The sequence below is a fragment of the Pelmatolapia mariae genome, linkage group LG16_19 (genome assembly GCF_036321145.2).
Source record: "Pelmatolapia mariae isolate MD_Pm_ZW linkage group LG16_19, Pm_UMD_F_2, whole genome shotgun sequence".
Lineage (NCBI taxonomy): Eukaryota > Metazoa > Chordata > Actinopteri > Cichliformes > Cichlidae > Pelmatolapia > Pelmatolapia mariae.
Window position 1 is genome coordinate 18,943,031 of NC_086241.1, and position 25,269 is coordinate 18,968,299.

General features: G+C 40.6%; 2 protein-coding genes across 6 annotated transcripts; both read left to right on the forward strand.

The window, feature by feature from the left end:
* The first annotated feature begins 8,698 nt into the window (after positions 1-8,698).
* On the forward strand, positions 8,699-9,973 carry LOC134644404 (gap junction alpha-8 protein-like). Of its 5 annotated transcripts, none has more exons than XM_063497437.1 (2): positions 8,699-9,772; positions 9,857-9,973. In XM_063497437.1, exons 1-2 carry the CDS (start codon positions 8,699-8,701, stop codon positions 9,971-9,973), a joined length of 1,191 nt encoding a protein of 396 aa, XP_063353507.1. The 5 variants fall into 5 exon arrangements, with proteins under 5 accessions (XP_063353507.1, XP_063353509.1, XP_063353510.1 ...); XM_063497439.1 differs by having other exon boundaries at positions 8,699-9,742; positions 9,833-9,973; XM_063497440.1 differs by having other exon boundaries at positions 8,699-9,742; positions 9,839-9,973.
* A 7,023-nt stretch (positions 9,974-16,996) lies between these two features.
* LOC134644405 (uncharacterized) lies at positions 16,997-24,673 on the forward strand. The gene is made up of 8 exons (XM_063497441.1): positions 16,997-17,109; positions 17,489-17,563; positions 17,860-18,219; positions 19,111-19,240; positions 19,336-19,360; positions 19,547-19,612; positions 24,205-24,318; positions 24,429-24,673. Exons 1-8 carry the CDS (start codon positions 17,094-17,096, stop codon positions 24,456-24,458), a joined length of 816 nt encoding a protein of 271 aa, XP_063353511.1. The 5' UTR covers positions 16,997-17,093; the 3' UTR covers positions 24,459-24,673.
* Positions 24,674-25,269: the final 596 nt, after the last annotated feature.

The window sequence follows — 25,269 nt, forward strand, 5'->3', positions numbered from 1 at the left end:
GGCAATTTGCTGGCCTGCAAAGGCCAAGGAAGAAAGAGATCGGCAGTTATCTTACAGAAACAATTGTTGCCATTTAGGAAGAGTCATGAGGTGATTTCCAAACAATTTGAAGTTCCTAAATCTATAGAGAAAGAAAAATACTTACAAGTGGAAAAAAAATTCACACAGCTGCCAGTCTTCCCAGCAAATTTACCCAAAGGTCAGACTGTTGCTCAGAGGAACTGGAAAAAAATACAAGTTACATCTCAGACTCTACAGGCCTAAGTTAGCATGTTAAATGTTAAAGTTCAGCACAATCAAAAAGCGACTTGTTAAGAAGAAAGCCGGGAGAAAGCCTCTTCTAATGGCAGCATGGCTTAGGTTTGCAAAGCTGCATCTGAACAAACCACAAGATGTTAACACTAAAGTCCATTGGATGTATGAGATCAAAGTGGAGATAATGCACAGTGGCACATTGGGTGGAAACCAAACACAGCATATGAGCACAAACACCTCATACCAACTGTCAAGCACGGTGGAGGAGGGGGTGATGATTTGGGTTTATTTTGCAGCCACAGGAGCAACACCTTACAGCCACTGAGTTAGCCAGGAACTCCGCTGTATACCAACGTATTCTAGAGTCAAACGTGAGGCCATATGTCTGATAGTTAAAGTTTGGCTGAAAGTTTCATGCAACAGGACAATGATCCCACGCAAATATAACCGAATGCCTAAAAAAGGAAAAGATTTAAGGTGTTGCTGTAGCCTCATATAGCAAAATCATAAACATGTTATGTCATATCACAATCATATGGCTTGGTACACTAAGAATATACCCTTCCTGTCTTATCATTTTATGTCAAAACCAAAGATTTAGATATTTTATACATATATACACATACAATACATACATGTCAAGAAGTGTGCTGATAAACCTTGAAGGCAAGTCGCAAAAATAAATGATAACAGTTGCTGTGCACAGCAGTAACACAGCTGGTGGTGCTGAATCCTCCTCAGGCTATGCCCTCTTCTTAGAGGATGGATCAAAAATTCATGGATGGCATGGAATATATCTCTGCCTTCTGTAATCTCGGTCTTTTCTCCTTATAATAACTCTCTAGGCTCAGTGATGTTGCTACCAAACATCCTTTGCATTTGCGGACGTGCAGCCTCAGAGTTGCTGGATGCCAGTCCTCTGTTGAGTAATGATGCCCCCTATTGTGAGATTATACAAATCAGTTTCAAAAGTGTGTAATGCATGAGGACTGCTGTGCATAATATGCAGGCATTTTAGCTGACTGTTGAACTTCGATGTCTTTAGAAAAAAGTATTAGAGGAGAACTGTGGGTCTGCAGGAAGTTATACGAAAGATCAGGCCCATGGGATGGTTTAATATGCTTATTATGCATATTAAACCATCCCATGGGCCTGATCTTTTCTTATTATTCCATGTTCTGTTTTTCTCTGATTCATTTGATCCACTTACTTCATTTCTTCACCTTGTAAAAAGCTTCTTTTATCAAGTATTTTAATATTAAAGTGTGAGCGCTTGTTTGAAGCTAATAAAAAGAGTATTTTTATGTGCACTGCAGCCCCTGTTGGTGACTGCTTCCACAGAGAGTGATGAGAGTCCAGCCATTAACTGCAGCAAGGACATGACCCCACGATGGGGTCAAACCAGAAGCACAAAATAAAGAAGAAACAACCTTCTGCTTTCATTGCTGATGAAGGTGTAATTGTACTGTATGCAGTCCTTATATATTTGTTATATGTCGTGCATACAAAAGTGTTTTGTTGCTTCTAAAGTACTCCTCCTCTAAAAATGTTTTCCCTCAGGGAGTGGTGTGAGATGTTCATTGTGTGAAGGGTAACGGGGAGGCCAAATCAAACCAACCCCCGCTACAGTGTGTTGGAATCACATAATGCATATTGTTACAGAGGTTACAGAGATGTAACAGAGGTCTTAAATTGCATCACATTTGTAAGTTCATTACAAACCTAAGATTTTGGTTACTTTCTGTCTTTCAAAGGCACTGCGAGCAGGAAACGCATGGCACCATCACGCCGTAGGCAGATCACCGTACGATATGTTTGTTAGCGTGTTGGCGTTCTGATTAACGTCCAGTTGGTGCCCTGCTTCGAGGTCTAATCTGGCCTCACGCCTCAATGCACGTGCTCAATAGGGTCCGCACCCTGCATCATGACATCATGTCTTTGTGCGAAATCCCGGAGCCATTCACGGGCCCACCGTAGGGCTTAGCATGCAAGCGTCCACTATACCAACACACAGCTCTTTAAAGGGACTCCCCTGGTCCCCCAGCTCAGTGGATACACCCTGAAGCCTCTACAGGGCTCTGCGCATGGCTTCTATTCTCCAACACACAACGGGCGGAGCCCATGTGCCACCCAGGGCCAGAGGAAACAAGAATTTGGCCTTTTTGTTGGGAACATTTCTATAAGGGAAGATATCATTGCTCCTGGACACATGGAGACATACTGTATCTCTATAGTCAGGCAACATTTACACTCGTGTTCCTGGTTGCCATGTCAGGCAGAGAAAAAGTGTAGCAAATGATTCGGGGACGTTTAACCCGGCAAGATAGTGCCTCGTGCATGCTTTGCTAAAGATTACATCATTCATTTGTGAAAAGCTGTGGGATCAGCGGAGCTCTGTTTGGAGGCCAAATCTGCCACCAACCAACAGATCAGAGAGCAGACATCAAGAGGTGGATTTTCTACTTCACCAGCCCCGTGATGTCACCTAGGCTTGTGAACACCATTGGCTGAGAGAGAGTGAGGGCAGGCTGTAACATGGGCAGAGCGGAGATACGCCCATAAAAGGAGTGATGACTTTTATCGATTAATGAGTGCTAACTCTGAGTGCCAATACATCTTTTACACGTGGCTTTCGAGCACGAGGTCACCTCCAGCGTCTATCTGAAAAATCTATAAAATAAACTGAGAAAACAATTAATCAGTTATGGTGCATCTCTTCCCTTTATTAGATATTGATAATGCTTACTACTTTCTGTTAATCAAATAGGCTCTGGTAACACGCTGCGTCACTCATCTTTCAAACTCATGTATAAATAAATGGGAAAAATCACTAAGCCATGCAAACATGACAAAAGAGGCTAAACAGTACGACTTCAGGAACAAGCAGAATAGCCATATAGCTCTTTTAAGAAAAAGAGCATTGTTCAAACATCTTTCACTGAACCCTGGGACTACAGGGCATTTGTGGAACTTGGAAGTGTGATTGTGCAGAGGGAAGTGAGTTGTGTAACTGTCAGACTGTGACTGTCCTGTAATTGTTCTGTTCTTTCCTTTAAGTTGGGGCATCGATGTTTTACCAAGAGAGCGAGTTTTCAACAGTTTAGATTACGAACAAACAAAAGCTTTCTTCAAATAAACTCTTGCAAAGTTCAAGTGGGGTTTATAATAAAAGTATTAAATGTTGGCACAAAGAAATCTCAATGTTGATATTGAACAGGGCAAGTCTGTCGGGCTGGTAAGGTTCTGCATTTCAGTACAAAAACATCCTAATGCAAAACATCCTAATTGGTTATATCTATACTCATTTGCTGATACAGAAACATGGGGCATAGTAAAGCCATTTATTCACACAACACCATTTTACAGACAAGTAGCAACAAACATATGTTAAATCATTACTGGTAATGTTTTTAATGACGGTAATTATGAAGAGTTTAGATACTACAAAGGCAGTAAGGTTGAAGTTGCATCTTTATACTAATTAATTAGAAAGACAAACCTTTACCAGTGTAAACTTCAGTATAATCCTAAAGATTTTTACTTTAAGTAATCTGATTACATGAAAATGGAATGCAAAATGTTAAATCTAATGGTATCTGGTCAAGCAAAATGTACTTGACTAGTATACATTCTTTTATTACAGAGCATATTTTTAAAATGATTAATTTTTTCATTAATTAAACCTTTGATTTGAATTTTTTCAGCTGTCAAAATGATTGCTTCACTTTTATGAGGGCATAGAATCATTCTTTTGAGTGTAAGCATGTACAATTTATTTATAAAGCATTTTTCAAGAAAAAAAAATCAGAAACTGTTGCTCAATATCATAAGATGAGAAGCCACATATAAAAACAAATACAAAAAATAAAAATAAAAATAACCACAGTAGACCACAAAGACCTGCTAGCTTTCCTGCCAAAAAAACTAATATTATTAGTTTGATTTTATAGGTAAAGAAAGGCTTACTGACTGTCATTATGACAATTCAAATTACACTTGGTGGATAATATCTTTATTATATGTTACACCTGATGGTTAATGCAAATATCTAATCCGCCAATCATTTGGCAGCAACTCAAAGCATTTAGGAATGTAGACGGGATCAAGATGACCTGCTAAAGTTCAAACTGAGCATCAGAAAGTGAAAGAAAGGCAATTTAGGGAACTTTGATCAGCATGATTGCCGATGCCTGGGCTAATCTAAATATTTCAGGAACTGCTGATCTGTTGGGATTTTCCGCACAATCGTCTCTAGGGTTTACAGAAAATGATCATCAAAGGAAAAAATAATTAGTGAGAAGCAGTTATCTGGGTGAAAATGCCTTGTTGATGTCAGAGGTCAGGGGAGAATAGCCAGACTGCTTCATGGTGATAGGAAAGCAATAGTAACTCAAATAATGGCTCATTACAGCCGAGGTATGCAGAAGAGCTTCTCTGAATGCACAACACGTTGAAACTTGACCAAAATGGTCTGCATCAGTGGAAGACCACACTGGGTTCCAACACTGTCAAGTAAGAACAGGAAACTGAGACTACAATTCCCACAGGCTCATTAAAATTGGACAACAGAAGACAGGATAGAAGAGAAACCTTAGCTGCTCTGATGAATCTGGATATTTGCTGCTACATTATGATGTTAGAGTCATAATTTGGTGTAAATGGAATCAATCCGTCCTGTCTTTTATTGGTTTGAGCTGCTGGTGGGGTAATGATGTGGCAGATTTTTTTCTCCACAAACTCTGGGAATCCTTAGTATCAGTTGAGCATTGTTTAAACATCACAGCCTACCTTAGTATTACTGATATCCCTTCATAACCACAGTATATCCAACTCTGGATGAATGCTGCCATCTAAGATGGCACAAAGCTCAAATCATTCCAAACTTGAAGATGGCAGTGAACTCAAATGGGCTCCAGTGTAATCAGATGAGCCACCTTTGGGATGAGGTAGAATGGTAGATTACCATCATGCATGTGCAGCCAAAAAATCTCCGTCAACTGTGGCATGCTATCATTTTGACCAAAACCTTTGAGCATCTTGTCAAAGATACAAATATTTCAGAACGTTCTGAGTGCAAAAGCGAATCCAACCTGGTAGTAGCCAGGTGCAGCTAGCACTGTAGCCTGCAGGGCGTCCAGTGAATGAAGATTATTTGGACATTAAGCCACACTCCAAAATCTATGAATTACCTGAAAAGGATACCAAAATACCAAAAAAGGGCAGCACAAACACAGTCAAGCTGAATTCCACTGCCTTATATCAGTGATAAATGCAGCTTCACCTAACAATTTGTAAGAAAAACAGAACCCTTCAAAGATTACCTTTGGTGCAGTCTGGCTGGTACTTTTTCCATGACATATAAACTTTCTAAAGTACCCCTCTCTCTCTTTGTACCCACACTCACTCACTCATCCTTCACTTTGTGACTCTATCTGGCAATCTGTGCTGCAGTGTTGCCAACTTAGCGACTTTGTCGCTATATTTAGCGAGTTTTCAGACCCCCTAGCGACTTTTTTTCTAAAGAAAGTCGCTAAAAAAAGACGTGAAAGCGCATACCGCTTTTACTCTCAACAAGCAGCGGGTGCTGTAACGCAGTCAGTTCTTCTTTTACTCTTTTACTCTTATGCTGTTTTGTGGATCACAAGGTTTAAAACTACTTATAAACACACACACACAAAGTAACTCCACCAGAGTGCCTATTTCGGGTCACTTTTGCCGGTCCAAGCCCAGATAAAGGAGCAGGGTTGGAATTGTGACATTAAAAAAAAAACAATAATTGCTAAAAGAAATTTAATTTGTAGTTCTAAATAAACTCTAAATGCATTTAGGACGTTTTTTACTCACTTTATGTCTCTTCCACGATGTTATTTCTCTCTCCAACAACATAGGTTACAATTATATTAGCATGACCAATTATGCAAATTAGGTGATGATGTCATTTAGCGACTTCTAGCGACTTTTAGGACAACCAATAGCGATTTTCCTTACTGAGGAGTTGGCAACACTGCTGTGCTGTTGATTTCAGAAATGGTTTATACTTCCCTTTCTTTTCTGCTTTTCTTGAGGTTACTCAAAATAACGTAACTATCAGTTGCTGGTTTCTGGGTTTGCCCGTCTGCTTTCTCAGTCACAAGTCCTCCATTTTTCACCTTTCTGACAATACCCCCCATCTGTGGAGGATGAAAGATTGAACTTATTATTGGTCTGGTGACTACAGTGGGCTTCTTTGTACGAAGTAATAGTGCTTGACCCTTCCCTGCTGTACCTTTCTTTTCCATCTTAGCAGTTGCTGCTAATGAACCAGTTCAAACTGGTGAAGTCCCTCATGTTAATCACTGACATGTTCCACAAATCAGGATAAACTGGACAAACCGGAAATTAACCTGCATCGTCTAACATCTCAATGTGTTTGTGGAGTGGAAATCTGACTTATTTGGTTTGGTAGAAAATTATTTATTTATATGTTTAACTAGGCATTGCATACCAGTTCGCCTATCTTTATGTTTTATGTAATAGCCTTATAAAACTCATGGTGATTTGTTAATAGTGTAATTGTCAAAACAATGGAAAACAACCACACTGGGCACTGCTGCAGCTTTTCCTCTGTGCAGACATCTGTGGAATGACTCTGAGATCAAAGTTTGCAGCTGAATGTTTTTCTTCTCTCAGCTGGCAGAGTTTGACTAGTTCCCTAATAGAGACATTACAGCGTGTACAATCATTCAGTGCTTCACATTTTTCACATTCCGCCTAAATGACACACGTATGAGATACATACACACACACAAAGGTCTCTTCTAGCATAAAAAAACTCACATTTTGTTCACCTAAAAGTTAAAATTTTAAATGTGTTTAAATAAAAAACATTTTAAATTGCCTTTATGGTATTTTTAAAACAGAAATAATATAGATAATAGTGTGCAAACAAACAAGATGTATAGTCCTGATTTATGTACAGAATACGAATTAGAGACATACCCGTATTAAACAAAAGTCTTGCCTTAAGTTCATATAAGGAAAAAAAAAAGACTAACTGGTAAAAGAGGTTGTCCTGTTTTTGCAGTTATATCTTAATTTTGAAATGTTGGAGATGAAAGCCAAGAAAAAAAGTGCAGAAGCAGATTTTCATTTGTTCAGATTTTCCCAATGATCCATACTAAATATTGTCTTGATATAAATGTCCTGTAACTTGTAAACCATGTGCAGAATAATCACAGCCACATGCCCGACATAGTTGTAAAAGTCATTCATTCAGACAAATAAAAGTGGACAAGAGCAAACCACTGTTTCCTCAAATTTGGGAAAATACATTAATTAACCCTTTACATATAGTTGCAATGACCTAATGCTCACTTTAGATAATAGTATAAACAACAGTGTCCAGTTTTACCGCACAAGGACATAAGCTCTCCTTCAAAGTTTGTCACTGACCTGCCTCTCTGCTCTAATGCTGGCTTGCACAGCCGGAGGCACATGCTGCTGCTCTTGTATCCTCTACTGTATCTATGCTTCTATACATAGTATGCATGTTCGAGGAAGTCGCATGTATGTAGCCTGACTGCTCCGCTGTGGACCCGGTGCCCTGGCAGTACAGTGGCCATGTTGGTGTGGGAGCCTGAGGCCTGCTCCCATACATCCCCGCTCTGGTTTTGTTGATCCTATTGTCTCCTGCGTCACCACACGTCGCCCGGCAAATAAAGGCCGTCTGGCTCCAAGCTTAAATATTGCAGCAAACTAAAAACCAACCATCAGAGCCGATTCATTCACATCTGCTCAGTGGGGCGACAAGGACAGGGCTTTAGGTGGGAAAGAGGGCAGAAAAAAGTTCACTTTTCCCTGCTGGGTGCCAAGAGAACGGGACAGGACTCAACTTCGCCGGAGCCGCAGCTGTGGCAAGTTGCCCATTTGATTCGATTTATTATACATTTCAGGAAAAAGGGACTTTATGTTATTTAGTAATCTCTTTTATTGGTTTATTTAGATATACAGCGTGTTATAGGCTGATAGCTAAGCAAAAGTAAAAGCTTGTAGTATTCACATTTGTTAACTTTCGTTAGTCCAGTTCATGATGAGAATATGCAGCCATTAGTACAGTTAAATTAATGCCTAGCTTAAAGGTTATTTTCATATTTAAAATTACCAGCAAATTGCTGTTTGTTGTTTACTTTCATCTTTCTGTATATGTGTGAATGTGTGCGTACATGTAAAGATTTTAACTTTTTCGGGTTTTGAAAACAGAAAAGCACACACAGTACGATCAAATTCTGGCGTACGTTTGATTTTTAAACGTTTGCAAGTTTTTTCCTCTCATGCATAGCTTACTTTTGGCACCCTCTTTTCCCCTCCCCCTGTTTGTCCCTGCCTACCCCACCCTCCCTGTCCATCTGCACCCTTCGTGTCCCTCCCTACCCCACCCTTCATTCTGCAGTGCTACGGACCGATCATGGGTGACTGGAGCTTTCTGGGTAATATTTTAGAGGAAGTCAACGAGCACTCTACGGTGATCGGCCGGGTGTGGCTCACGGTGCTCTTCATCTTTCGCATCCTCATCCTGGGCACAGCAGCAGAGTTTGTGTGGGGCGACGAGCAGTCTGATTATGTGTGCAACACACAGCAGCCTGGATGTGAGAATGTATGCTACGACGAGGCCTTCCCCATCTCCCACATCCGCCTGTGGGTGCTGCAAATCATCTTTGTGTCCACGCCGTCTCTGGTGTACGTGGGTCACGCTGTCCACCATGTCCACATGGAGGAGAAACGCAAAGAGCGGGAGGAGGCAGAACTTAGCCGGCAACAGGAGCTGAGTGAGGAGCGTCTTCCTCTGGCACCTGACCAGGGAAGCGTCCGCACCACTAAGGAGACCAGCACAAAAGGAAGCAAGAAGTTCAGGCTGGAGGGCACCCTGTTGAGGACCTACATCTGCCACATCATCTTCAAGACACTGTTTGAAGTGGGCTTTGTGGTGGGCCAGTACTTTCTGTATGGCTTCCGCATCTTGCCGTTGTATAAATGCAGCCGCTGGCCCTGCCCCAACACGGTGGACTGCTTTGTGTCTCGCCCCACAGAGAAGACTGTCTTTATCATCTTCATGTTGGCTGTGGCCTGTGTCTCACTGTTCCTAAACTTTGTGGAGATCAGTCACTTGGGCCTGAAGAAGATTCGCTTTGTCTTTCGAAAGCCAGCGCCTGCTCCGGGGCCATCCCAAGGCGAAGGGTTGGCCCCCCTGCCGCCACAAGGGAAGAGCCTGCCCCCCCTGGCTGTTCCCTCTCTGCAGAGAGCAAAAGGTTACAGGCTGCTGGAGGAGGAGAAAGCTCCCCCCATGACTCACCTCTACCCACTGGCTGAGGTGGGCATGGAGGCTGGCAGAGGGGCCCCACCCTTCCAGGGGTTGGAGGAGAAAGTGGAGGAAGTGCTGCCCATGGAGGACATCTCTAAGGTGTATGACGAGACTCTGCCCTCCTACGCCCAGACCACTGAGACAGGAGGGGTGACATTACACGAGGAAGAGGCTGAGGAGGTGCAGCCGCCAGAGGCGGAAGCAGAGAGGGTGGATCTGGCTGCAGAAGAGGACATCGAGGTAGAGGAGGCGGTGAACGGGGAGGGGGCAACTCCAGCAGAGGCAGGAACGGAAGCTGCGGAAACGATAGAAGACAACAGGCCGCTGAGCCGACTGAGCAAAGCCAGCAGCAGGGCCAGGTCAGACGATCTCACCGTATGAACCTGTGAGACACCTGCACACACTAAAACGTTCAATGTGAAAGAGAGCACACACACCTATCTCAAGACAATGCACACTCTTGAACAGGCAGGTCAGAAACCAAATGTATGAAAAACAAAATCAACAGGGACTAAAACCTTTTAGGATTACCAAGTTACAAAAAAAACCCAACAAAAAAACCAAAAAAATGTTTGTGATAACTATGAAATATTAAAAAAAGAGTAGATTAAAAAAACAGGAGTTTTTTTTTTTATTATTAAGCGTGTTCTTATATTTAAAAATATATTGAAAGGACACATGTGAGGGAGGATGTTTTTACTTGACGATCCTTGTTCAATTTTTAGAAACATCTTTTCTATTGAAAGACTTATAATAGTGCATACTAGAGGGATAGACCTTTTTACACGGGGTTTGAGTAGATAGGGGAAAAGGGGGGTTATAATATACTTGTGTGTCTGCATTTCAGTTCTATCGCTGTAGTTAGGCACCGACTTTCATTCCCATTCAGGCACCACATACTGCAAATGCAGCATGTTGCTGCAAGCCTTGCCGGCGAGAAGGCTCTCGCGTGGAAAATACACCTGACTAAATGTCGGCACATTAACGTGTAGCCTGCAAAGGTCTTTGTGAAGAAGCAGAACAAGTCCATTTTCAGGTTTTAGAAGAGCATTCCTCTTTTGCACATTCAGAGGTTTCAGCTCTATGCAAGGCCTTTAACCCTCACAACACCTCATCCATTGCATCCATGTACACAGGATTCTTTTGAGTAAACAGAGATGTGCATCAGTATTGGAGCGTTTCTCTCTTTTTCATGTTTATATACCAGGTAGTGCAGTCAGAGCTGAGTAAGTCTGGAAAAAAGAAAAAAAAAAAAAAACAGAAAAAAAGAGACCACATGTCGAATGTCTTTTTCAGTCTGCATTTCTTCTTTTTGAGATTTGCTTATGTTGTGTTGCCTTTAAGAGCGCTGCGTACTGTGATATCAACAGCCCGTGGAAGAGAGCAGAGCTTATTTTGCCCTATCAGAGAGTGAACTATAGCGGCGACCTCAAACCAAATCCTCTCTTTTCGTGCTATACAAACAAGCGTCCGGCCGATAAAGATCATGCACCATCAGCACAAAGTATTGTTGGAGGCGGGACAATAAAAGAAACCGTGCTCATCAATGAAAACAAGCATCCTTAACCTGGCTGTGGAAAAAAAAAATCTTTCTGCGTGATTTTATCTGAGCACAGCAGAGAACATACCCCTTAAGAAAACACAATAGTTGTGATATGCTTATAAATACAGAGAGAAACAACTGTAGGGGAGGGGGGAGTCCAGCTGTACATAATGCCCTATCACGTGCCTAATATTGTACATAGTGTGCAGCTGTTTTTAGTTATTTCACTGTCCACTGCAAACACACATTCTCATTGTGACAACACTAATAATTTCATCCCACAAGCCCACTATAGACAGAAAATGCCCAGCAGCAGGATCATGCATCTATCCGAGTAAAGGAGACCCATTTCCTCGCTATTACAAAGTGTGTTTAAGCCTTAAAATACACCTTGGATTTATTACAAATCTTCACACTTTTTCTGGCTTTCTTTTTTACTCAAACCAATGCAACTGTAAGACTTCCAGTGCCTTTCTGTAAGTGTTAATTATTGTAAGTGGTTATATTGCTACGTAAACTTGATGTTTTACTTCCTCTTTTGTTTTTTATGATTGGTTTCATTTCTTTGTGACCCCTCTGTACACACAAACACCTCCACGTAACATCACGTCTCTGTAATATACCTACGACGATAATATAATGACTTTTATTTTAAACATGTTCAGATATCAGTGCATAAAGCTTCACGTTTGTGGACATAACCCATTCATGCAAAATGAGCTGATGCGCAATCTGTGCCTCTATGCCACACATGTACATCTCAAAGTGTTGGATTTGGGGGGACGATCCAAGGGCTCCCCTCCATCCCCAATCTGTAGTCACTTCACCTCCCATAATCCAATGTGGCAGAACCTGAGCCTTTAATGAATAGCCAAATTATTAAACACACATATAACAATGTTTTGATCAAATATGCTGCTGGCTGTTTTGTACATCAATATGCTGGTAATGTATAGTTCTGTGTATTTTAAGACTGTTGCATTGCCTGTATGTTTGTAAGAATACATGATTAATCTTTGGAAAGGAGAAAAAAAAATCCTTTTTACTAACTTGTAGTCTTCTCTGCTGATAGATGTGTGGCTGTATCTTCTTTTGAAAAGTGAACCGACGCAATAAAAAGTCACACGTGGTCAAGACGTGTCGTGTCAGTGTTTCTCTGGAGAGCATACACCCAATGATGCACACTGAGTGAAACAAGCTACAACATCAAAACAGAAATAAGAGGAAGACAGAAACACAGAAGAATTCCAGTCCACCCCCTACACACTATACATTTAGTAACTGTGTAGGGTGTAGTGGGTAGAGTAGTGGGCGGCGTAGGCTTAAGTTTCAGCTTGTAATATTTGGTGTAACACAGACTTGTGCTTTTTCCTTTATACTGACTAAATGAAAATCTAACATGAAAACTCTATTTACTCTGTTACTGCACAGTTCAAAAGCCTGTTATTCCTCTTTGAGTTTAACTCAGTTCAGATTTTCCAGTTTTATATTATCATTTTGATTTGCCTTCTTTTAATAATAGATCAAAGACATTTGCCAATGCAGAAGCAGAAATATCAAAGTGTGGAAGTGCATATATTAAATAATAAAAAACAACAATGTATTTATCTTTTCCTTCTCCTTTCGGCTGCTCCGTTGAGGGGTCACCAGAACAGATCATTTGTCTCTCTCTCACCCTCTCCCTGGCATCCCATCATGTGATCCTCTCCATGTCCTCCATCTTTACATGCATGTACATGCATGCATACATGCTTTACATGTGGCCTCCCTATTTTCCTCCTGCCTAACAGCTCCACAGTCCCTATATTCAAAGACCCTACCCCTCTGATTTCTCTCTTGCTGTGTCCAAACACACCTTCTCCCTCTCCTCCTCTTCCTCGGTCTTTGATCAACAGTGGCACAGCTACCCATGCTGGTCAACAGCACTGGTGGCAATTGCCCTTTCTTGGGGGACTGCATTGGGTTTCGGCCTCCCATGGAGGTGTTAAAACAAAATTATTATAATGCAGAACTTTCTGTTTCAGAATGACACTTATTAAACCATTAGGCTGTATCTCAATACTTTATTTTTGCAGATGTTCTGATTAACTAAAATATTTAAAAATGATCAGATGTAGTGGAGTATGTATATGACTGAAATGTAAGTATATAGGAGTATGTTAACATTGCACTATACTCAAGTAAATATAATTAATTACACCCATGACTACTTGCCGTCCTCCCAGGTATTTGAGGAACTAGGAACAACATGACCCTAGAGTCTGCGACAGATAGAAAAGAGAAGCAATCACTATCAGATCTTAGAGTAACTGTTTCCCATTTTACTTAATCTTCTTCTTTCTGGACTGGCAGAATACACTCATTCATTGTTCACAGTTTTAATTGTGTCTGGTTAAGTTAAAGTTGATTTAACCAGTCCAGTGATGAAAGGCTGTGAGGCACCACTAAGGGGCAGTATTGTTAAAGTTAATTTTAGTCCACATGCCTGTTCTATGGCATAATTTTGCATGTAGTAATCTGAAGATCGTGGCTTTCTGTCTACATTTTTATACTATTATTTGTCATAAACAAAATCTCTAACATCAAACAAACGTTAAATGAGGATTTACAGGAAATTCCATTTCAGAGAAACTTTTTTTCCCTCTACATCTTGCGACATCTTGGGCTTTCTCTTGAGTTAAGATATAGATCTTGTGGTATCATCATATCCTGTACACCTATTTCGCAAAGTTCAAAGTTGTATTGAGATAAAAATGAGGGTTTGGTAAGGCTGAGGAAAGCCAAGTGAGACAGTCATAGCATATTATTATTTTACTACTTTAATAACAACCATGTAGTTCCACAGTGTTTTTCTTCAGTCAAGTGAAGTAAAAATGCCATAGCAACACAAGTTTGTTGCCATGGCATTTTACAGTAATATGCATGGTGGATCACCATAAATGAGTCAGTTAGGTTTATATGAACAGGCAGAGCAGCTTTTAGCTAAAAAAAAACAAATTAGGCCACGTAACAATTTACAGTTCAGTTTTATGTATATAGCATTAAATTAAAGCAACATTTTAAATACATCAGGAACAACAGAGTTTTAAAACTGCGAGCGAAGTGCTCTAAAGAGGGGATACGGTAATATAATGTCATTAAGATAAGATAGGGCCTGATTATTACAGACAAGTGACTTTTATTTGGCATTTCAATCATGTGCAGTGGTACAGTACAGAGTGAAACGAGACAACGTTCCTTCCTGGTGCTACATATGACATATAACAGATGAACACAGGACTACGTAAAATGCATTGTGCAAAAATGCAAAAAAACAAGACAAAACAGTGGAAGACTGGATGGAACAGGATGATACAGACACAAGACAGTGCAATGGAAGTGTGCAAAATGCTATTCTATTGTGCAAAACGAGTGAGTATTGTGCAAAAAGTAGCTTGGTGTCTGAAGGTGTGCATGTGTGTGCAAGATACTGCAGATAAGTGCTTGGTAGTGACATGTATGAGTATGTGCATGTGTCATTCCAGTCACTGTGTGTTCAGGAGCCTGATGTGTTGGGGGAAGAAACTGTTCCGCAGTCTGGCAGCGAGGACTCGGATGCTCTGGTACCTCTTGCCAGAAGGCAGCAGAGTGAAGAGTGTGTGTGTGAGGGGTGTGTGGGGCCCTCCACAATGCTGGTGGCTTTGTGTATGGAGCGGATGCTATAAGTATCTGTGACGGAGGCAAGAGCGGCTCCGATGATCCTCTCAGCTGCTCTCACTATCTGTTGTAGGGTATTGCAATCTGTTATGGTGCAGTTACCATACCAGACAGTGATGCAGCTGCTCAGGACACTCAACACCTTGTATGTGATGAGAAGGATTTTAAATTTGATTCTGAATTTAACAGGGAGCCAATGACGAGAAGCCAGTAAGGGAGAAATATGTCGTCTCTTTCCAGTCCCTGTCGGTATTCTTGCTGCAACACCTCACCTCTGCAAACCTGAGGTGGATAATTTAGTCCTACTCATCTGCCTTTTAGTTATCCAGTTGCCTTCAGAAATGTTATGTCAATTCTGTTTTCTGAAGGGCTTCAAAAGGCTAACTTCTGGCCAAAGTCAAAGTCAGCTTTATTGTCAAAAACCATATGTAGAGAGCATACAGAGGAATTTGAAACCACAATGCTCCCACGGCCCTCAGTGTATGCTAAACAACTTAAAAATAAACGCAATACAATCTTACATAAACAACAGGGTCCAACACAATCAGAGTGCTTGCAGGCAAGAGTTTGTGTGCAAGTGGGGGTGGGGCAGTCAGCGAAGGGCGATGGTGGAGGTTCAGAGGGAAAAGGTGAATGAGGGTCTGGAGTTTGTGTGCGTGAGAGTCGAGAGGGACAGAGCAGGGAGAGAATTCAGCATCCTGACAGCCTGATGGACGAAGCTGTCTCTCAGTTGGCTGGTTCTAACCTGGAGGCTCTTCAGTCTCCTTCCTGATGGCAGCAAATTGAAAAAGCTGTTGGATGAGTGGAGTCACCTGTAATGCAGAGGGTGGGTGCAGTAGATGTACTGGAGTGAGAGAAGAGAAGTACCCATGATCCTCTTCGCTGCTCTCATTGCTGACTTTTTTCTGGCAGGACCGAGTTCAGGAGCCATACCACACAGTGATGCAGCTTGTGAGTGTACACAAGCTCACAGCTATGGTGCCTCTGTAGAAGGTGCTCATAATGGGGGTTGAGGCTCTTGCACACCTCAGTTTGTAGAGAAAGTAAAGTAAAAGCTAATAATAGCTAATATTAACATTTCTCTGAAGGAAATTTCCAAGTGTGGAATGTTTTGTTTTAGTGAAAGTAAACAAACAGCAACATTTCTAAAACTCATATGTATGTGTAATGCCTGAAAACATGAGACAGGCTGTGAACTGTGACTCACTGAGGCTGAACAATCCACAACCCCTCACAAAAAAACAAACAACAAAAAAAACCCACGCATTCATCACAAGACCAAAAGTAAAACACAATCATAAAACAAACAAACAACAAACAGCCATAACATTGCTTAAGTGTCTGACAGCTCTACTACAGGAAGATGTGACAGAATATCAAACAATTGATCCAAAATGACAGCGTGATATAAATGTGAGCCAGTGGTGACTGGATATGTTCGGGTGTGCCTCTGACAGAGAAAAACAGCACTGTCTAGAGTCAAATGCCTGTTCCAGTAGTTTATGCCTCAGAGGTCCAAATATATGAGTCACATGGATTGTGGGTAAAGGACTTGCTCTCACTGCACTTTGCAGATGTTTCCAGTTGTTGGAGACTGGCTTCTTCCCGAAACCTGGGTGAACTACTATGTTTATTATAAATTACTATTATTAAACAGATAGGGTTTGCTCAACTGTAGCTTGGAACATTATTCTCAAATTCAAGGGAATTTTTTTCATATCTTGCACTCTTTCATGTTTGACTTTTTACTGCCTACAATACCACGTAAGAGCACAAAGTTGTGCTCTTACGTGGTTCGTTACAGTGGTTCGTTACAGTGTTCCTCTTCCTAGTTTCAAGTGGACTTTCATGCATTTTTAAAAATGACAAAGGAATCAAATACATGCCATGCGATCTGTAGCCTATCGCTGTGGTGTTGGTATAAGTAGAACAGTGCAATAAAGGGTTGTAAGCTACTACAATATGCCATCGTCAACAAATGTCAGCATGTACTCTCACAGCATCTCCTGCAACTTTCAAAGGCCAACCAAACAAATATGAGCATATCTCTCACATGGCCACAGACCAAAGTCTTTCACTTCCTGTGTGGAACCGTATCTGTGGTATTGTGAAAGAACGCCAGCGAAGCTGTATCTTAATGCTATGCACGTATGCCCCCCCTAGAAGCTGTGCCTTCTAATTACTATAGCTATTAGATATTGCCTTTTCTTGCTTGTGTGACCTTAAAGCTGTTGTCGTATTGAGATAAGGACCAAACAGCATATGGCAATCAATACTGGTAAGAGAATCTCGTTGCTACCGTACTGCATGTAGGTTTATACAGGATGTGATTATGGGACTGGAAATGTAATGTGCTTGATTATACTCACATGCTATTTAAATTCTACTTTTTGGCTGCTGTTCTCCAGTTTCATGTAATTAAAAAAGAAATTCAAAGCTCAAATGAGGGTGAAAATTCTTCATGTGCGTAGAAATTTTACTGCGGAGTGTTTTGTGCTATGCTGTTTATTACTCTCAAGGACATTGCATTTCGAATTTAATCAAAGCTCTTGTAGTAAAAGATAGAAATAAAATACCAGTTACAAATATTTAAAGATCATGCTGGATATGCTGAAAACATGTTTCTAAATTATCTTTCCTTCATGTTGCCATGGAAGACTTTTCAAGATATTTGGGCATCAACTGGACCTTGACTCTGATATGGTGCTTCTTCTATACTTTCTTGCAAGCAGGTAAAATAAATTTGAACTCTCTCTGACAATGAGCAGAACCTATGCAAACATTTTGCAAACGTGGGAAATATGTGTTTTTCTTTCTCTGTGAAAGATTAATTAGTTGAAAAAAAATCACCTATAGAACAGCAAAGCTAAGCTGAATACGTGGGCGAGTTATAATTGTGGCTTTTTGTTAGCAAGGTTGTTTTTCACTTCAGTTACAACAACTTTAAACTGCAGAAGACTGCTACTTAAACTTTAGTGCAAAAGCAAAACCTACAATATGATTTTATTTTATTTTATTTTTTTATCAGAAACACACAGGATCTCACAGACAGCTGGAAGCACAGTCACCCTGAACTGTAGCAATGACTCAATTAGCAGCTTCACTCAACTGGCATGGAAAATGAATGGGGATAATCTGTTCATTATCAGGTCAGATGGAACCTCAAACAGCAGTTGTGTAACCTTAAAGAACAGCTCAAAGGTCCCAGAGGCCAGCTGTGTAAGGTCCCCTATAGCTGAGAACCTGAAACTGAATGTGTCCATGTTAAAGAGCCAACTATATGCATTAACCATAATGAGAGCCCAGAAGTTGCACACGGGAAACTACACTTGTGAAATCTCCGCATTAAAGGGACTCAGGGAACAGAACTGGGAGCTCGTAATTACAGGTGAATTACTCATTTCACATAAAAACACAAGCATTCCTTACACACCTGAAGTAACAACAAGAGGAATGATTTATCATGACTGAGGGGGTAGTCGAGCCATGGAAACAGGAAGAAGGGGGCAATAACGACACTTTCCATATCAACTTCTCTCTCTCTCTCTCTCTCTCTCTCTCTCTCTTTGTATCAAAGACAAAAGTTGGGACTGCCAGTGGTTTGGAAGCTTTTAGGGTGGAGTAGGTGAAAGTTGAGTTTCCACTACCACAGCTTAAATGTTATTCTAGGGGGAAGTCAGACACTGAAAGTTGCCTCTGTGTTCAAACACAAAAGAGGCGAACACATCTGGCTTCACTTACATTGCCTTTATATTTGTGTATCTTACAACTCTAGACATTTTGTGGTTAGATTGGTTTAATGTAAAATTTATTCACTGTAAAGCTTGCAGGTTTCAGACTTTGACACAAAGAAGAATTATGACAAGGAACATTTTGTGAGAGTCTGAGGTCTTTAGAGAGACCACAGGGTATGTGTAAGCAGTGCTAACTTCCTTTCTGCAGGTCTAAAACAGACTAGAAAAACTCATACTGGTCTTTCAGTGCATAAAAAATATATTAGATCACCCAATGTAGGGTTTGTAACACATCATTAACAGAATCCTTTTTTATGTTTCTGTAATGGTTAATAGGCTTAAAACATGGGCATAAAAACATCCAAAAGAAAAGCTCATAAGAATATAATCTTAAAATGAGTTTCTGACAGAGTTCTAAAATATTTATCTTTAACAGTTTTTAGGATAGGTGGTCTAATAGATTTGTTAAACACTGTACATGGAAGTGAAAAAAGTTAACTGAATATTAGAACTGCAGTGAAACAAGTCCGTTTTGTATTTTACAGAGGATGCTGAAGCAGGAAATCAATTGAAAATCCCACTTGTCGTAGCCATTATTGTACCTTGTACATGTTTCCTGATCTTTCTAATTACTATTGTGATCATTCTGAGAAAAGTCTGCAAACGACGTTCACGGTAAGTTGCCTGCAGTCATTGCTTTTAAACAGTTTTATGCTAAATGTATTACACTGCTGGGATTAAAAACAACATGTCTCTCTCTCTTTTTATAGCTCTCGTTCTCCCGCTTCAATAATGGTAAATATAATAATTTTATTATTGTCTGTTGAGAAGTTAGACTTAAAAAACAAGCAACCAATCTGTTTCTATACAAGATCAAGCTGGTCCACCACCTTTTCCACTTTAGGTATTACTAAACATCTGGACATGTTTAGTGGTGCCGAAACATCTGAATTTGGTTTTCTTCCCATTTTTGTGCAACAGGAGCAGAAAGAAGATATTTATGAAAACTGCCTGGAACTTGAAAATCGCCGACGTAGCCAAATTCAGGTTCAACCTTACAAATACAGAGTTCAATGATATGAACCACACATAGTAAAAAAGACTCAACTTTTTATAGCAACAGATTTAAACAGCTTTCTTACATGTAATTTAATAATAAAAACAAATATAAAATGTACTTAAAGCTGCATTTTTCTTGGCTACTTGAACTTCTGTCAGTTTATAAATAAGTCAGCAGTTTAAACATTTGCCATTTCAATAAGGAGAGATTGTTTGGAAGAATTGATCTCTATGATATACTGAGACAGAGAAATGGATTGATGTATCTCGTGATTGAACTCTGGCCCCAATGGTGATCGGATTTAAGACAAACCCCCTCTGGAGTCTTAGTGCTGGTGGTGGTGAAAATGAAGATTATGGCTTGGGTGGAACTCTGAGTGACTCAGCGAGGTGGAAATGGGGAGGAGGTGGGTTGCACGTATGAAAGTGTACTCTGAGGCCGTTTATCAATGCCCAAGTACGCGAGTACGTACTCGCGTGCTCGGTGAGTACGTACTCGCCGAGAACGCACGGGAGTACGTACCCGCCGAGAACGCGAGCACGGACTCGTGGGCCGTCTCTCAATTCTCAAGTACGCGAGCACGGACTCGTGATTTGTACCAGCGTACGTGATGATGTCACAGGTCCGGAGTTTTTACTGCCGTCCCCTCCTAATTTAACTGTGAGTAACATGTTATGAAGCTTAACTTTAATCACAGCCAAACCGGTTTACTCAGGAACAAATAAAACACTGAAATAAACCAAACATTAACATTTAGAAGTGATCTAAGTGACTTATATATCATTTTTAACCTCAGTAGTGAAACCTCTATTAATAAAAATAGTGTACATGTACATACGTGTACATACCTTAATAAAAACAAGCAGGTGAGATGTTAGAACGCTTTTATTTCTATTCTAGTGGACACTCAATACTATAGACAGCTGCTGGGGTTTCTTTAACCTGAGTAGTGAGAAGACCGCGAGCGGGCGGGGAGGGGAGGGGAGGGGGGGGGGGACGATGTGCCGGGAGTCCGCTGTTGAGTTTTGGACGAAATGCATTCTGGGATATATAGCTGTACCAAGTCTACACCGATGCATGCTCGATAAAACGGGCGGATCGAGAACACATCCGGGACTTTTTCGCGTTCTCGGCTTGATGCGTACTTCGAATTGGAACAGTACTTGGTCTCCGACTGATGACGTATCACGAGTACACGAGAACGCAAGTACGCACAAGTACGCATATTGATAAACGCCCTGGAAGTGTAAGTGACAGACCATTGAGATTTAAACTCTGCAAAGTGGAAGCTGATTGGCTCAAAGAAGGCGGGTAAGAAGATGATTGGACTGCTATAATGATGTCAATTTTGAGATTAACAGCTTGGGAATGTAGCAGTAATGCAAAGAGTCTCCCAATAGTGGTTTTCGTCCTGGAGCTCTTCCTTGGATACCAGTTGTGCCGAGTCTCTTTTGTATTGTTGAATCACAACACCTGGGTTCTGGGTTCTTCATTTGGATGAGTCACTGTTTACTCTTGGAATAATTTGTGTGGTCTGACCACTACTGGGAAATTTCACTGTTGCCTGTTACCAGTTTTCTATTTTTGTTCACAGTGGCTCTCACTGTGGTTTGCTGGAGTCCCAAGGCCTTACAGATAGTTTTGCAACGCTTTCAAAACTGATAGTAGCCTGGAAAGGGTAGAGATAAGATAAAACTTTATTAATCTCTCGGGTGGGTTCCTCTGGGAAATTCGGTAGAGTGTCAGTAAATTCAACATGTCGTCTGACATGCTGTGCTGCAGGAAGTTGTGCTGTGGTTTATGTTTAATGTGACAAACAGCTGTACATTTGAGGTGTTAAACTTTTAACTTGATGTTTTTTATTCAACCTTTACTTATACAGGTAGTCCCACTGAGACTCTGTGTCTCATTTACAAGAGTGGTTTGTCTGTTTCAGACAAACATTTTAAACTTACAGCAATAATAAAATAGCAATAAAATAACAAAAATAAAAATTGACTAACGTCTAAGTCCTTCTGCAACGTATTCCATGAAGACGAGGCAGAAAAGGAAACTCCAACATCCAACTACAGGCTATGGCCAAAATATTCATGTATCACGTAATGTGAGAAATAAGAGGGGACTAAACCACAAATAGATTTATCGTTAAACATTACAGGCTACTCAGTGTATTCATGTCTGAATACCCATAATTACAGTTCATAGTACTCCAGTACACAGGACTGGCTTCTAAAAGAAGGCTTCTTTCGGTCCATGCTTTGATGTGTTTAGCCATCACTACAGAGTAAGACAGTTTATCTAACAAAAACAGAGTCTCTGGGGGCATTCGAAATGGACTGGTGATCACAGGGAGGGAGAAGCATCTGCATTTGCATTTTCACTTCCTACCTTGTAAACTTTGCGACAATTGTATGCTGACAGTGTTAATGCTCTGTGCTACACACATGCTGAAGCCATGGGTAGATTGCCTTAAGTTTCACTAAATGCACTCAGAAAGCGATCATGGTCTGTAAAGACAGTGAAAGGGCAGCCATACAGGTGCTGATGAAAACGCTTTACAGCAAAGACTACTCCTAATCCTTCCTTCTATAGCTGTGAATAGCCCTTTTCCGCTGCTGTAAGGGTACGTGACACATACCCCACATCAGGGGTGTCGAACTCCAGGCCTCGAGGGCCGGTGTCCTGCAGCTTTTAGATCTCACCCTGGTTCAACACACCTGAATCAAATGATGAGTTCATTACCTTTGGAGAACTTCAAGACATGTTGAGGTCATTTAAAATCAGCTGTGTTGGATCAAGGACACATCTAAAACCTGCAGGACACCGACCCTCGAGGCCTGGAGTTCGACTCCCCTGCCCTACATGCTTTTCTGCCCCATTGTCCATGCAGTGTGAAAGAACAGCTGTTACACCATACGGAGAGGCATCGCAGGACATGATTACACACTTCTGTGGATCAAAATGGATGAGGAGTGGTGCAGAGCGTAACGGTTGCTTTACCTGTTGGAATGCCTTCTCTTGAGCTTGGTACCACCTCCATGGACTGTCTTTGTGCAGTAACTCATAGCACGGCAGAGAGGTCAGGCAAAAACTACATACAACAGGGACACTGAGTTTTCTGTGCTAACCTGTTCTTTCTCAGATATCAGCCAATTTGCTGGCAGATGCAATAAAATAATGCTAATAATAATAATAATAATAATGATGCTAATAATATTGATAATAATAATAATAATAATGATGCTAATAATATTGATAATAATAATAATCTCTCTTCTCGTTAAGAAGTAACGAGAAGAGAGAAAGACCCAACTCATGGAGAGGACACGCACAAAGACTAAGCTCACTGGGAGGAGCTTGTGGACAAAGTGTACAAAAGAACATGCCTGACAGTGTTCAGTTTCGACAGTGATTTGTTTTTTTTGATAAAGTTTCTTTTAAATTGCAATGTATGCTCATAATACAGTTGATACACTCCTCATTAAATGGATACAAGCATAAACCCCACGGTGTGAAGGGTTAACTAACAGGGATAGAAAGAGCTGAGTGTTGATGGTAAATTGTTACACACTTACAGAACACAGTATCAGACAGGAAGGACTGATCAGACTTGGGTGTATGATAACAGGGTGCTGTAGTCAACAAGAAATAGAAACTTCCTTGTGTCAGTTAAAGCTGACTTTAGCATGAAAATAAGATGTCTCTGGTAACAATTGTAAGGTAGGGAGCGGTTTCAACACACAGGAAAAGATCCCTGACTGGAGGTTAATAACCGTTGCCATGAGAAAAGACCCTGAGGAGAATAAATCAGGGGGCACTAAGTCTAAACCATCTCCCCATCAATAGCCAATCACAATTATTTCCTGTTTTCATGTGTCTAATATATACTTTGAATTATGAATTGTACTTCATTCTCCGTGATCAGACTGCCTGACACTGAGAAGTCCACAGCTGTGTAAGCCGAATCTTTAACTGCATGATAATAAAATAGTGTGCCCCCTCTGTTGCATGAGCTGAGACAAGGAGGCTTGGAGAAAACAACTGAGACCAGTTGTGTATCATTTTGCCTTGAAATAGGCACAAATCATAACCATATTAATGGGTCAGTAACAGTAACACCACGTGTACATTTTAATTTGATTCAAATGCTTTGTATGAGCTAAAGATGCAGCACAGGGCAAGTCAGAGAGGAAACTTTATTTACAGCAACACAAACCAGTCATATCAGGAGCATGACGCAATCAACTCTACTCTCATATTTAAAAGTTTATGTTGCAAAGGGAAGAAAAGTACATTAAGCAGTAATTGTGAGTAAACTGGAACTGAAATAAATCATTAAAAGATGCAGTGGGTATTCACTAAGTGTAAACCAATCGAGCATATTTGATTTAACAACCCTTCATTAAGGTGTTTATTTGATTTGGATGATTCTATTAAAAGTAAATGTGTAGAAGTTGCATGCGTCCGGAGTTGATGGCAGTTTTTGGCTCTTTTGTGTTGTGCATCTTGATAGACGTCATTCTGGGCAGATGAGGAGATGAGATAATGGTTCAGTGGCGAGCCTGTGTGTGATTCACAGGTCAACACACAGAAACAGAGTGAGCCACAAAATGACCACCAGCAGGGAAGAAGAAGCGATGAAGACAGGCCACAAGAAAGCAGAAATACAAATCGAGGCAACCATGGTGTTATGGTACTGTCCTCCTTGTAATTATGGCTTTTTATAAGGTATTAACTGATGGTTAGATGATTAGATGACCATTAGATGATTATGCTGTCTAATTCCTTGTTTTCTCTTTACAGTATAAGGATGGTGATAACGATTTCTCCTGAAAGAAAGGGGGAGACACAGCACAGGTTTAAGAGAGAAAGAACAATATCACACCTGTGAAGGATACCAAGGAGGGATGTGAGGCTTTCAGCTGAATTATGGATTCACACCTTAACAGGTGTAAAAGGAGGGATTTGTTAGAATTCATTTTTTATCTTTAATATATGTATTCCTCATTATTTTATATTTCACAAATACCTCATAATTTTAATTACACATTTTATCTTTTACTGCACGAATTAATTTGAAATTCAAACCATTTGATAATAAATTGTAAAAACATATAGTATGTTTTTACTACTATGGGTTTCTTTGTCTTCTCTCATAAAAAATTAAACCTGACATCTTTTATTCCTTCTTTTGTTTATCTTTAGCACTTCTGCATTTCTTGGTTAAGTGCCCCTTTTCTCACAGTTATGGCATACACCTTTAAAAACACAGTCCTTGGAAAAATGTGCTCCCCCAACACTCCACTGGCTTCCGTGGCTTGCTTTTAATATTCATAGACACATGATGTACAGTGGCTGGGTGCATACTGCCGTTAGCTTTCTGATTGTCTTTAGGGTTATTAGCGGCTGTCTCTATCGGTATGTTTTCTTAAAGTTAAGTGTTGTTTCTCCCAACAAGTGATGTTGCATGTTATCATCATTGATACCTCAACATATTAGATCCAGTCGCCATCTCTCTCTGTGAACTCTGTGAGCCAACGAGCTAGCTAAATGCAAATTCATACTCCGACCTTAATCTCCCTAGAAAGCACTTTCGTCTGTCTTCCTTTGTTTTTTGTACTTGCCACCTAAAAGGTGTTATAAC

What these genes read in the sequence shown, in the direction of transcription:
- LOC134644405 (XM_063497441.1), top strand. An exon ending in CTATACTTTCTTGCAAGCAG is followed by an intron (nt 17,564 to 17,859) that starts GTAAAATAAATT and finishes TTTTTTTATCAG; the next exon opens with AAACACACAGGATCTCACAG. An exon ending in GAGGCAACCATGGTGTTATG is followed by an intron (nt 24,319 to 24,428) that starts GTACTGTCCTCC and finishes TTCTCTTTACAG; the next exon opens with TATAAGGATGGTGATAACGA.
- LOC134644404 (XM_063497435.1), top strand. Translation starts at nt 8,699, where the DNA reads ATGGGTGACTGGAGCTTTCTGGGTAATATTTTAGAGGAAGTCAACGAG.